This window comes from Rhinatrema bivittatum, chromosome 7, assembly GCF_901001135.1.
Source record: "Rhinatrema bivittatum chromosome 7, aRhiBiv1.1, whole genome shotgun sequence".
In the NCBI taxonomy this organism is placed as follows: Eukaryota; Metazoa; Chordata; class Amphibia; order Gymnophiona; family Rhinatrematidae; genus Rhinatrema; species Rhinatrema bivittatum.
The window spans coordinates 181,228,635-181,242,942 of record NC_042621.1 but is presented as its reverse complement, the minus strand read 5'-3'; the positions used below and the strand labels follow the sequence as shown (position 1 = coordinate 181,242,942).

Here is a 14,308-nt window from a genome sequence, read left to right as displayed (position 1 = left end):
GGGAGATGCATCCTCTGTGCAAGAGGACATTGCACCACCTGGAGAGCAGGTCCTTGCTACAGGATCCTTTCCTGCTGCACCAGGTTGATGCTCTCCGATCATGAAACCTTCCTTCTCCAAGGCAGCACCTGGGCTGCCAGACTGGAGTTGGGACTTGGCTACGATGTCCCTGAAGGTCTCATCTATATACCTCTGTCTGCCTCAGCTCCTCCAGGTCTACCCCTCTAGCCTCCAGAGATCAGACTCATTCTCTGAGAGACAGGAGCTATTTGCACCGGATCACATGTACAACTCACAGGTGGGTAAAAAATCATACATGTGACACTCAACGCAAAAGACTATGAGGCCCCCTTTTGCTGTTGGACTGCTGCCTTGATCTTACATTTTTTCACTTCCTAGTTAAATTTTAATTTGCTATGGCAGTAGGAATGTGTACAATTAGGATCCTTTAATGTATTAGTGTATTCACTATTTATCTGGTAGTGGCCTACAAGGGAATGATTAAACTCTTGATAAGCTGTGGGGATTTTCTGAACTTAAGTTAAAATGCTGATTAATTTTTTAATGTGAAAGTGTCACTTGCCTATAAGTTTTTTTAAAGGATTTGGGGAGGGGGCCCTAACTCTTGAACCCAGCTGCTGGGTCTGCCCTTCTTTCCTTTCCCCAGAGCCACCAGTTGCTGTGCCTCGTAGAACCGCCGCATAGGATTTAGCAAGTGGTTTGACAGCAGCCGAGGTGGGTTTGATGACTAGGGAGGAATTGGGATGTGATCCCTGTCTGCCCCATGCCCTGGTATAATGGCGGCGGCGGCAGCAGGGACCCTTTCCATCTCAGGCTGGTGATGCAACCACCTCCCAGGTGTGAGGGGGCTCTGCAGACTTCTTATGAACATAACCTGTGTTTCTCAGTGTAGTGAAGAGGCAGAGGTGCAAGATTTTCTCTCCTAGCTGTCGGTAATAAGCATTTTCTTTTATAGCCCACAACAGAGCAGCTACCTCAGCTATGGATGGAGCTGAGGCAGGAATGGCATTTACGGTGGCTGGTAATGTAGTGACGGCCATAGAGAAGATTTCCTCGAAGGGGGGTTGACAGTGCTGGGGCAGCAGTGGCAGGGATCATCTTATTAAGAGTCGCTGCTGGAGCAGAACCTGCACTCTTGGGAGAGTGCAGCCATTGGAGGTGCCGGGGGGGGGGGGGGGGGGGAACAGCTGCAGCCGCTGATGTTGCTGCAGTTTTAGGGATGCCAGCCAGAAGTCGATGGATGTTCGATTTTGGCATTGACTTCTAGCTGGCACTCCCCACCCCCCCCCCCCCCATTCCATCCAGCTTTGCTGCAGCCCATTTTGAAATTGCTTCTTCCTCATTGCTCAGGCTATTCTGTCTCTCAAGATTTAGGCAATGAGGACTGAGGTTGAAGCAGCTTCTTGTAAAATAAAAGGGGTCCCTTTTTAAATGTGAACATTTTATTTAATTAAATAACAACAAATATTTATTTATTTTTATTTATTTATTTTAACTGTGAAAAACCTACTGAAAAAGTTAACCTGTGCCCAAAATTAAACAAATAGGGAGTGAGTAGTAAAAAAAAACCAAACCCAAAACTGAACATGAGTCGCTCATAAAAATGTACTTGGCTGCAGCAGGTGTTTTTTGGGTTCATTTGGGGTTTAGAGTTTGTGGCCTGGCTGAGTAGTTGTCAGTCCTCTTCTGGAGCTCCAAGAGCCAGAGTATTTGAATAAAAAATTAATAAAAGGTAAGAACTAGTGCACTTATATTTTAAAATTGAAATAAAGACACATAGGGTAAAATTTAAATAGTGAAACAAAACATTAGATCGGGAGCTCTCCCTTCTGCTCCTACGGGATACTGAAGGGATGAGCACAAATACATGGATATTATAAAGATAAGCAAATTAAAAATAAATGAAAATAAAGGTTTCTAAAGTATGATGCCAACACAGCCTCTCAGATCTGCAAGTCCCTGCATGCAATGATATAAAATCAGGGTGAATTAGCCTGTTCCTTTATAACACGGAGCTAAGTGGTGGCCCTGCTTAAAACTGGCAATATAAGTGCCAATGATTTGCTAATTTGCTGATTTCCCTTAAGGCAGTAGACATTCGTCTGACTCCACATCCTTCCCTCCTAAGCTGCCTGCACTCTTTACAGCCCCTTGATTCTTCTCCCTCTTCCTTCGCCCTCCCCTCTTACGTGGTCAGCTCTTCTTAGTGATATCAGCCAGTAGCATACTATGAATCTTTGGGCCTCGGGCCAATGTCTCTCTATTTGCGTCTACTACCACATGCACCCGCATATCCTCTTCCTTCTCGTAGTGATATATAAAGTTGCAGAAAATCACAATAATAAAAACACAAAAGGGAACTTTAGGAGTGTTCCATTAATGGCCTTTGGGAAAACATTTATCTGAATATTTTTATTTTTTTTTTCTTGGGTCTTCACATATTACTGTGGCCTCTTTACATCTCACTACCAACCCCTTCATATAAAAATAATGTATGGATGTGTGAGAGCCATGCAGTCACACAGTGTGTCTCCTGGGCAGCAAAGGCAAGGCCTCCATTAATAGTGAAAGCCACTCAGGGGATTGAGATCCTGTTTTTGGCCAGCTGCTGGAGAGGGAAAACAGTGGCATAGTTGAAAGTTACGAGTGGCGAGCTGAAGTGTGAAAATCATTTGGGAAAGGTGGGAGTGGAGGGAAGCAATGGCAGAGGAAGGCTGAGCAAAGAGGTATCAGCTCACACAGGTGGCATGGAGGCCTGGGAAGGGGAAGGGGAAGAGTGTCACTCAGGCACCCTTAGATCCACAGCTTTCCACTCTTTCTCTCTCTCTCACACTAGCATATACAGATGCACAAACAGACTCCCTCTCTGTAATCAGCACACACATTCTTTCTATCTATCTTCCCTGACATCTGTGCTCTCCCCCTGGCTAGGCATGGGCACGGGCACATAAGGCTAGTGCGATAATTACTCCTGGGGGAATTCTGTGCAGCACAGAATTAGTGCAGAATTTCCCTCCTGCATAGAATTTGCATTTGTTTGTGCAGAATCTGGACAAAGGCCCAGTGAGCCATGAGCGGAGCCCACCCCTCTCACGGTCGAAGAGCAATGAGGCCTAATGGGCCATGAGTAGAGCTCATCCAGCTCACAGCCAAAGAAGACAAACAAGAGAGGCAAGAGAGAGAGAGAGAGGAAGTGTGACCTTGTGTGTGTGACAGAGAGGGAGCCTGTATGAAGGATTTTGTATATAAGGAGAGATTGTGAGAGAGTGTGTATCTGAGTGAGAGACTGGGAACCTGTATGAGTGAGGGTGTGTGTATGAGTTATTAGATTTTGTCTACATGTGTGAGGGAGGGTGCATGCATGCAAGAGAGAGGTAACCTGTGTGTGTGTGTGTGTGTGTGCGCGCAGGCAAGAGAGAGAGTCTGAGTGAGGGTGTATGTGTATGAGAGAAGGAGCCTGAGTGAGGGTGTGTGTGCTTTCATGAGAGAGGGAGGGTGTATGAGAGAGGGCGCCTGAGTGAGGGTGTGTATGCACGTGAGAAAGAGGGAGCCTGTGTGAGTATGTGTGTGTGTGCACGAGAGGCACAGAGGAAGCCTGTATGAGAGAGGGGTCAAATTCTGGAAATGGAGGGTTGGGGTGGAGATAGAATTCAAGGGATTGAGTCTGGAGGGGGAGAGGAGAGATGAAAGAAAGAGGAGGAGTTGGGATCTGAGAGGGCAGAGTGAAAAGGGTCTGTCCAGGGGAAATAGGGAGAGAGATGGAAGTGACACAGTGTACTTTTGGGGGAATTCTGCTCAAAATATTGAAAACTCTGCATCTTTAAGTAATAACTTTTCTGTATTACATTTTAAATTAATTATTCAGTCTGTGATGTATTTTGTATATTGTTCACAATAGCAAAGTATGCAGAATTCCCCCCAGGAGTAAATAATGTCACTGAACAGAGAACAGTCCTTGGCTTTCTTTTCCAGCCCCTCCCCTCCTAGGCAGGGAACAGGAAGTGAGGTGGTGAGGCTGAGGTTGGAACAGGCTGAATAGACCAGAAAAGAACCACACTACTCCCTAATCCAGCCTTTCTCTTCCTGTTCTTTCTTCCTCCCCTCCTGTTCCCTGCAGTGGGCAGGGGGGGTGAGTTTGGCATAGACAGGAAAGAGCAAAGAAAAGAAGAACCATTCTGCTCCGTAATCCATGCTCTTGCCTCCTGTTTCTCCCCCACCCCCCCCCCCCTTTCCCCCCAGGCAGCCTGCAGGGACACAGAAGGGAAGGGTTGAAAATTTCCAGGTATGTGCACACACCTCGAGCAGCAGGAGCACTGATTATTGGTGGTGGCACCCAGGTTGGCTGATGCCCGGGATTCCCCCCCAGATATCACTGGTGTCGGCGGCATGGGGCTGTAAGCACGTTTTACGTGTGCACACAGGTCACACAGTGGCTCTCTTCTCTCCCCCCCCCCCCTCCTCTTCTGATTCCCTATCTGAGAGGGGGATAGAAGGGACAGTGACTAGAGAAAAGGCCTTGAGAAAAGCAAGCCGCCTTCTGCAAGAATGCCAAAACTGTGTGTTTTGGTTGTTGTATTCCTTAAAGGTGAACTTGCATCCCAATCAACATTAAAATGGAATGGCTAAGGAAGTAAAGATAAATGTTCTGAAGTGGCCCAGTCAAAGTTTTTACCTCCATCCAATCAAATAAGTGGCATGACTTGAAAATTGCAGTCCCATCAACGCTCCCCCAGGATCTTGACAGGACTTGAACAATTTTGTAAAGAAAAATGAGCTAATATTGACAATTCTAGGAGTGCAAAGTTGGCGAAGGCCTATCCCGGCAGATTAGCAGCTGTAATTGCTGCCAAAGGTGCTTCTGCCAAGTACTGGTTCAAGGGGATGGAGACTTATCCAGCTGGATTTCAGTTTTGGTTTTTGGATAGGTTTATGCTTTGTCCCCCAATAAAACACTGTTGGCCCTGAAAGGTGTGGAGTATGGTATGTTGATGAGTGGAAAAAAATCCTCATTTAAATGCATGCAAGTCTGACATATAAAATATAAAAAATGTTTAAGGGGGTGTAGACTGACTATAGCCACTGTATACTTTCCCTGTTATGCATGGAATTTCTGTGCCTTGAGATTCCAGAATACCGTTTTTCCTGCACAGTTTTCATCCAGTTTGACCTCATGCCATCATTAACATATAATACCACCCCCAAACCTCCTCACCAGTTTGATCTGCTCTCTTATTTAGATTTATTTTGTACCCTGGTGTCAGTGTCCCTTTGGTTATTCTCTTTTTCAGCAGGTCGCTGAGATGCCTTTATCTAATCTTCATGTAATCCCATACAGTCTTATTTATCATTATTTATAGTTTACCTAACCAAAACTAGATCTCGGTGTAGTACAACAAAGGAAACCATATATTAACAAAAATAACTAATCTGTAAAATAAAAAAAAAAAATACAAGCGTAAAAGCTTGAGAAAATAAATAGGCTTTTACCTGTTTTCCGAGTGTAATATAGCAAGTAGCAGATCTCAGTTGTAGAGGCAAGGAGTTCTACAAGATAGGAGATGCAGATTAGCTGGAATACCAAGATCGAGAGTCTTGAAAATCTTAAATGTTAGATCTGGCATTTGCATGTAGACCCCTGAAAATATTCTTATTCCTGTTCACAACCTGCTTATTAGCAGTTGATTATGGTAATATGGAATAATTCATATGTTTGCTTTTCTTTTCAATCCACTTGAGCTACTTAGGCTTTAACCACAGCTTCTTTATCAAGATATGGCTAAAAACAGGGAAATTAGAGTGTCCTGTGAAGATATCTCACTCCATATTATGCACATCTTACGTAGCAACTGTCTGCTGTCTTCTATGACCTTTAAAGTTTATAGACTGCTGTATCTCCTTTTTAATGTTTAGCACCAGCAGTTGCATTCCATTTTGCTTAGTCCCATTGGAATAAGTTCCTTCTTTGCCTAAAACTCCCCAGTTCCTACTAAATCTAGTTCACCATTGTCTCATCCACATACTGAGATTACGGAGCTCAGCCTGCCTCTGTAGGGCCTTCCTGTGGAAGTGGGAGCATTTCTGAGAATGCAATCCTGGAGGTTCTGGATTTCAGTCGTCCCCTATCTAGAAGCTTCCGGAATCTCCCTCCTGCATCTTCCTGTCATTGTTACCCACGTGTAACACGATAACTGGCTCCTTCCCAGCTCTCTAAAATTCTTTCTAGGTGAAGCATTGGATCTGCTGTTTCTGCAGCAGGCCAGCACGTTCCCATTACCACTTTGAGTCTGTGGGGAAAGGTGGCATATCAGATCTAAGAATAAAAAAAAACAACAACGCGATCCTCGTGGCGACCCAGCAGTCTGCACTCCTAATGATAGGACTGCCATTGTTGTTAGCGATCCAGTCTTATCCTGCTGGGCATACGCTTCTGGAGACGACAGCCTCTTGTTTTGCGGTGACTTCCAGTTTTATAGAATAGAACTTTTGCAGATGAAGAGTTCTTTGGACTGTTATTTACCACAGACAGCTGTGACATTTGAATCTAAGCATATCAAAACTGCTCCAAACCCAGTCTACCACAGAGGAATGGATCACTGCATAGCTGCCAAGAATGCAGAGAAACTTACCGTGTCAGCAGTCATTTGATGGTGTACTCCAGTTTGATAATACGCAGATTTAAACTTTGAAGTTTTTTAAGAGTGTGTTTTCCTTTGGAATTTTTTTTGGTAATGGAACTATCAGGAAACCATCTTTCACAAAGTTAATATTTGGGGCTGCCTGCCTCTGTGGATCAGACCACTGTGATTATAGGGAGGATGACGGCTCAGTCAGCCAACAAGAGGTGCTGGGTGTGCTGCTTGGAAGGAGTTGCTACTCCAGCTTTTAAACTGTCACAGGTTCTGAGAGCTACTCGGGGCATGTCTTCTGGAAAGGGGTTTGGATTGTCAAAGGTGGAGGGATGAAAAGAAGAAAAAGAAATAAGGAGGGATTTCCTTGTTGGCTGCTTTTATGTAGAAGGTATAAAAGAGCACTGACATGCCCAGCAGCATTTCAGCGTAATTGGGTTTCTCTTTCCTCTCCTCTTTGGCCTTCAGTATTTCATGAAATGTTGTGAAGAACAGAGATGTGAAATGAAAACCAAACTTGTATCACTTTATTATGCAATATTTTATTTTTATAATTTTCTGTTTTACAATCTTTTATGCAACCGTACAAGGCAGGCATCATTTAAGTGTTCCAGTAACCTGAGTGACACAAGTTGTCTGTTTCAAAGGAAATTTCAACTATTCATCGAACATAAACTTGCTGACACAATGTAGGCTTGTTTAGGCAATGCTCCTTCATGATATATTAATCTTTTTTTTTTTTTTTGCCTTTTAATTTTCTCTCTGATCTATATGATCCAAAAAAGGCTTGCATGTGTCCCATGTTTATGACTAGTCTCATTTTTATATCCCTTGTTAATTTCCTCATGCAGCTTATCTCAGACCATACCGTCTCATCCCTGAGGCTCAGGTGGCCATCTGCCTGGACATTAGACATGCTTTTTCCATTCATAAGTATCTTTCCCGTTTGTTTCAGGAGACTTGCTTGAAGAGGAGCCCATGATCTTCTAACTGGTACTGCTGACAAGATTCTCCAGCCCCACCATCACCACCTCCTCCTTCAGTCCCACTTCTTGGATGGCTTCCTACCAGTCGTAGGTCTGTAGACCAGCTGACCATACAAACTAAACGTCTTCCCACTCCCAAAACACCCCACTTTTGTAAAAGTAATAACTAGCCATATTTTTATATTGTTGGGTAACGCATTTTCAGGTCACTTTTTAAGTTGATCTATACGAGTGTGGTAGCAACTTACTTCCACCCTGTATGCCTGAATAGTAATGCAGACCACAACATTAGCAGTACCCGGTGATGGTACATCTGCAGATCCCACCCACCTCTACACACAGTGTAAGAATCGGGTTCCAGCAATCAGTTTTTCCTGTTACTAATGTTCAGCACAGTTTACATTTCAAGAACGTCAGAGCATACACAGACTTTTCAGTTTTACTTTCTGACTTTTGAGGGAACGGCCTGGATGCACTGCTGTGAGCTGAATGCGTTCTGGGTTCCCAGTGAATTAATTTCTTGGATTGGGTAGGTAGAATTCAAATCACTGATACATGAAGCTGTACTTGCATCTACGGTAACATATCTCCACAGTGTTTTTCTGACATAATTATATTGCTGTCTCAGTCTGGCTTTAATTCACATCATACTAAACTGGAATCTTACTTGCTGTTAATAACCCTCTGTCAGGAGAACATCAGTGGCTTTAGTTTTTGGTGATGGGGCAAGACAAATCTTGGGCAAGTAAAGGCTGCCTGGGGACTGTTTTGTTTTCAATGATTTCTTCATCTTCTGTGCCAGCTAATTGTTTCCTCCTTGATCTCCATTGTTTGTTCTTCAGCAGCTTCATCTGGTAGCCTCTCCATGTGTCTATGATTTGCTACATGCAAAATGTTTCCTGCCATCTGGTTTGTGTATTTGACCTTTTTTACTTTCCCTCTTTCCCTTTCCCTATCATCTGTTTTCGACTGAAACTAGTAACTCAAATTGACAATGTTTAGACCAAGAATTTATATGGCTTCATTAAATGCCCTGTGTTGGAGCACAGCTCGTACCTCCTTAAGTATTGAGGCTCAACCCTGTTTCAGTCTCTTTCCTTTTTAAGTACTACCTTTTAGCCTTTTTATTTTTTGGACGGGAGGTTTCCTCTTGCTCCTTTGGGCTGCCAGCTCAGCCTGAGCCCGGGCTAGGATCTGGCACCAGTGGGCCCTCATTTGCAAGTACCTGGGGAATTTTCCCCTATTTTATACCTCCCACTCCAAACATACTCTTTCCAGACATTGCAGCAACAGTCTTCTGCCAGAGACCTAGAGCAGGGCTCCTTCCAGAGCTTGTAACAGGCACTAAATCCAGCCACTAGGTGTCACCATTGTGTGATGCCTGGGGCTAGCTCTCCCCAGGGGCTGTGAATATTGCCCTGGCCGACCCCTACCATAGCTGTCTAATAATGTAATGACTGGATACATTTAGTAGGGGTTTTTTTTGTTGTTTTTATCCAGCTGTGTTTATTGCATGATTATATTATTATTTTTTTTATTTTTAATGTAACTGCTAATTGTTTGCTGGTTTAAACCTTTTTTTCTTATTTAGATGTTTTTTCTGAACTTCTTTCATTCAAGGATTTTTCTGTTGTAACACGCTACTATTAATAATGAAAGTAAAGGTAATAGGATTTTTACTTTTCAAATGCATGTGCATTTTGTTTTATTTCTGTGGAATTGTTTTTAAAGGTGTTTCAGAAGGAAGGAAATGTGACTATTCCAAAGGCAGGCAAACCATAGCTGGTGGGGCCACATCTGACTCAACGCTTTTAGTCCAGCCCCCTTTCATGTTGTAAAATATACATTTACCAGGCTGCCACCAGTTCAAGGCCCTCGCTTGCTCCCTTCTTGATGGCTCTGATCATGTGGCTGTAAGATTCAGGTACCTGTGGCAGGAAGTATTGTATGTTGTGGTATTGCTTTTCTCCAAAAATTGGGCAGGTTATAGTCCCGTGTTTTTTGTTTTGTTTTTAATATTAAGATTTTTTTTTTTTTTTTTTTTTTGTGGCTGTAACCTGCCCCAGCTGTTGGAGGAAAAGGTTAGGGAAATAGATAAGGAGTACTCAATTCACCTAGGGCTGGGGGAGGTGGTGGGAGCATGTAGTGTATTACTCAGGCCTTGGCCAGGAGGCAAGAGCTTGCCTCCCCCCACCACCCCCGACTAGTCGCTGTTGCAGTCAAGAGGTACTAATTTGTTCTATGCCCAAAAAAAAGTTTGCCCAGCTCTGCTATAGTCGTTCACCTGTCTATCTGTCCGTCAGTCAGTCAGTACAGGCCTATGTGGCACATCCAGCATGAATGGCACGCCTGCACAGTTTTTTTTTCTTTTGGTTCTGCCCTCCCACTCACCCATGCAGATGTATCCGTGAGGTCTGTGCAGGATGACGGCAGTGGACAGTGGTTGCTTGAGGACGGCGGGCAGCTTTAGACCCACGTGTGAAGAGGAGCGACTAGGCCTTGCCTCACGACACAAGCCAGCGAGGGGAACCAGGACCTTGGGAAGGAGAAACTCACTTAATGTGTGCTGTGACTGGAGTTTCCAGTTTCCCAATCTGCTTGCCTCAGCATGTAGCCCAGTTGCTGCCCTCGCTTGTCACGTGAATTAGGCATTCGGTTTGGCATTAGTTACCTTGAACAGTGCTGCAGCTGGGCTTCTTTGCTCCTTACTTCCCCAGAATTCTGTAAATGTGTCTTCGGGATAGGCGGCATAGCTTCCCAACTTTTCTAGTGTAGGGACCGTGAAATTTGAAAGCTTGCGGTCCCAGTTAAGTTGTGTTCCCAGAGGCTGCACCATGAGAGAGAAGTACTGAGAATCAGGCAAGTGCTAAATCCTGAAATAGCCAGGAGATCGAGCAGGCCTTGCAAAGGATGAGCCCTGCAAATGATAGAAAAGCTGTAATAGGGCTGTGGGAAGAAAGATTCCCAAGGGGGAGGTCCATCCTTGGCTGAAAGAATGTGTGGAGAGATGTGTAGCCTACCAGCTACAAGATCTTTTTGACAATACTATGTATTTAGATTCGTATCAGTCTTTGTTTCTATTCCTTATTTTAGTGTAAACTGTCTTGAAGGCTGTTAAAGATGCAGTAAGATCTTGGCATAGGGAATGATTCCATGTTAATTCTTCTTTGTCAGCTGCATTTAGCACAGTTGACTTTTGGAATCAGATGCCTGAGGTGCTTTGCCTAGAGCAGTGTCTTAAAACCTTTAGAAAGGCTCTTAAAACATTTTACTTTGAGAAAGCTTTTAACTTGCTCTTGTAGCCATTTGTTTTTGAGTTTATGTAATATCTGTAATGGCAGATATAGGTGAGGTGAATGTGTATTTGTGTTATGATTATGAATATTTTTATTGTAAGCTACATTGAATATGCAAGAATGTGTTATGCAAACGTGATAAATGCAATCCTTGTGCATCTTTTGTCTGAACTGGCTATGGGCAGACTTGCCCTTCAATGGATTCTTTCTTTTTTTTAAAGGGAAGATGTCAGAATATATACGTAATTTTTTTTCTGTTATACCTGGTGTCTTAATGTGCAGTGTTTCAGGGCTCAGTACTCTCTTCACTGTTCAGTGTTTGTATGTACTCATTAGGGAAATTTAATTCAGCAGTTTGACATTTTAAATATCAATTTTTATTCAAATTATGTCCAGCTCTATGTGCCCTTGAATTATAACCAGATTGATTCACTGAATGTCTTGTTGGAAGTCATTACATTTTGGCTATGTTCAAAGAAACTAAAATTAAATGCAGCCAAATCTAATTTACTATGGATGCATAAAAGCATTACTTCTAATACTGATTTTACAGTTGCTGTTGACGACATGGTCCTTCCTTTCAAAAATAAAGTTTGATTCTGACTAACAGTAGAAGCTTAGATAGCAGCGTATCAAGAAGTTGTTTTGGATTGTTAAAACTATGGCAGCTCTGCCCTCAGCATGAAGCAATGTGTTCTCATTCAAGCAATCATAACCACCTGCTTTGATTATTGTAATAGTTTAGATATGTTTTCAAAAAACGAAAAAAAAAAGTCAGTGGAAGCTGCAGCTGATCCAGAATTTTTGCTGCTTGATTATTAACCAGTGTTGGTTACAAAGAAAGCATTACGCCTGAGTTTAGGGAGCTTCACTGGCTTACATTTGCTTTTTGAGCCCAGTTTAAAATACTTTTGCTTGCCTGAGAAGTCCTGTCTCAGTGTTCAGCATACACTCTAAGATCAGGGAGTGAGGATTTCTCCACTGACCATCAGTAAAAGAAGTTAGATTATCTGGAACCCAAAGTGCATTTCGGAGAGGGTCTTATATTTTTAATGTCTAGTAAAAATTTGGCTGTTCCAGCATGCTTTATATTATCCTTAGTTTAGAGACTATTTTATTGTTTTAGAGATGCTGGATTGATTTTATGAGAATTCTATTTATTGCTGCTGGCTCATGTATTTGTTTCTGGGTTTCATTGCATTATACTTTTATAACTTCAGTTAATTCTTTCATTTTATGTTTTTAGATTTAGCTCACACCTTTCATTGGTAGTTTAAGGTGAGTTACATTTGGGTACAGTAGGTATTCATTGTCCCCAAAGGGCTTGCAATCTCAACTTTGTAGCTGAGAATAATGGAGGGTAAAGTGACTTGCTCAAAATCGCAAGGAACAGCAGGATTTAAACCTTGGCATCTCTAATCTAAAAAAACAAACAAACCGGAAACTGATGCAATATTGCAGTAGCGACCAAGACAAGAGGATCAGTGAACACCAGGAGTTCTTTATTCTGTACAAAACCTCATAAAAAGCCCGACTCAGGCCGAGTTTCGCTCTTTGAGCTGCTTCAAGGGCTGAGAGAACAAAACAAATATAATCACATATAAAAACATATAAATGTGAATAAAAACACATACACCAAACATAGATAATGAAATTATATAAAATATATGAAATCAAAAACACAGACATAATTATTAACGCTAGACAACTTAATGACAAGAATATTGTAACATGGTCTAATTAGTTAACTTAGATAGCTAAAAAGACATCACTCCTTATATAAAAGTATCTTTGTTTAAAAAATAAAATATGTATAATTCCATACATGCCTATATCTGTATCCATATATAATTAAACTTTGAAGTACCTATTATGAGTAAAGTCGGTGGTTTGTCTCCATACAGCAGTTCAGCCTCTTTAGAAATGTTTAAAACATTGCCTTCAAGACAAACAGTAAGGAATATTGTAACAAATTAAAATCACTTACTGAAAAAAAGTAAAACACCTTAAAACAATGAATCACATGGATGTCTACCTAGAGATGAAAAAGCAGTGCTCTAAAACAACTAATAATTAAGGTGCTGACATGCAGACAGACTTAATGTAAAACAAAGGTTACTAGAACTCAAAAGTGAAGACATAAAATAAATAAACAATTAAAACTGCTATGTCTGTATAAAAAATGGTATACAGAATGACTTAAAAGTAATTAAAACCGTTGCTTAGCCATAACAATGCCGTCATGCTGAATTTAATCTGCTGCATTTTAAATGCTAGTGCACTAAAAAACCAACATAAAAAATAACTTAAAAAAATAAATATGGCATAAAGGAATATAAATTGAGCCAAACTATTTAAAAACAGAAGCATGGAAAACTGTCATACTGAATGTAAAGAACTGCTGTCATGCAAAATTTAAAACACCCTCTCGCTGAATTTAAAAACTCACCACCACCACTCAAATGTCGGCGCAAACAGTTCAGCGACTAGCTCTGCTTCATCCGGTCAGGAACTCAGCCGAATAGATACCAGCCTTTAGACAATCAAAGCCATCAAAATTACAGCCGGAAATACCGGGCTGCGCGTCAGGCTCACTCTTTAAATACTTCCTTTTCGCGCCAATATTTTGAAACGCCGATACGGGCTGAATGTCCAGAAGACATACCACCGTGCATTAAATATTATACGTAATTAAAAAATGTATAAGCATCAATGAATCATATATGTATTAAAAATATACAGATGAATACATAAACGGCACAGTTACAAACATAATTTCCCTGTACGTACCAGGATCAGTCCAGGATACCTGGGTTGTGACTCCGCACCAGTAGATGGAGACAGAGCAAGATCTGTCGGACTTGGCTATATATAGCCACGTGCCTCACACAGCCCCTCAGTCTTACTCTGTCTCCAGTAGATGGTGCAGGTGCAGTCACAGCCTCTGGCTAGGCCTGGTAGTTAGTTAGGCTTAGTTTTCTTTAGTGTTTTCTTGTAAGTTTAAAAAAAAAAAAAAAGGAAGATAGATTTGGCTGTTGGGGAACAGCAGCAGGAAGATCCTCCGGCTGTCCTGCCTCCCAGGGGGGTCTGAAGGTTCTGAGGGGACCATCCCCCCCCTGGTAGAGGCCGCTGCTAGGGTCGAGGACCTGGCTTGCTAGTAGCAGCATTGGGGGTGACACCGGGGAGCCCGGTTCACTCACTCTCGCAGGAGCTCAGGCCTCAGGACTGAGGGCAGCACCAAGTCAGTAAGAAAAAAAAAAAAAAAAGGTTTCCTTTATTTTTGTTGCGCCGGCTCTCCGTTTCTTCGCGGGCTCTCTTCGCGGGGGGGGGGGGGGGCTGTTTCGGCACGGGTGTTTATTTTTTAATTTATTGCTTTTCA

The 14,308-nt window shown here is 42.4% G+C and overlaps 1 protein-coding gene across 7 annotated transcripts in view; it reads left to right on the top strand.

Annotated features, from left to right (window-relative positions):
* Positions 1-14,308, top strand: part of TUBGCP2 (tubulin gamma complex associated protein 2) — a 158,751-nt gene that overhangs the window by 8,549 nt on the left and 135,894 nt on the right. For 3 of the 7 annotated variants that reach the window (XM_029609584.1, XM_029609588.1, XM_029609590.1), the window contains exon 2: positions 7,603-7,724. Coding sequence is in view for 1 of the 7 variants with exons in the window: in XM_029609583.1 (XP_029465443.1) it covers positions 8,017-8,162 (146 nt within the window). In the remaining 6 variants the exon portion in view is untranslated. Of the gene's footprint in view, positions 1-7,602; positions 7,725-7,753; positions 8,163-8,475; positions 8,543-9,224; positions 9,298-12,185; positions 12,208-14,308 lie in introns of those variants that run through there. The other 4 variants (XM_029609585.1, XM_029609587.1, XM_029609583.1 and 1 more) reach the window with 4 other exon arrangements.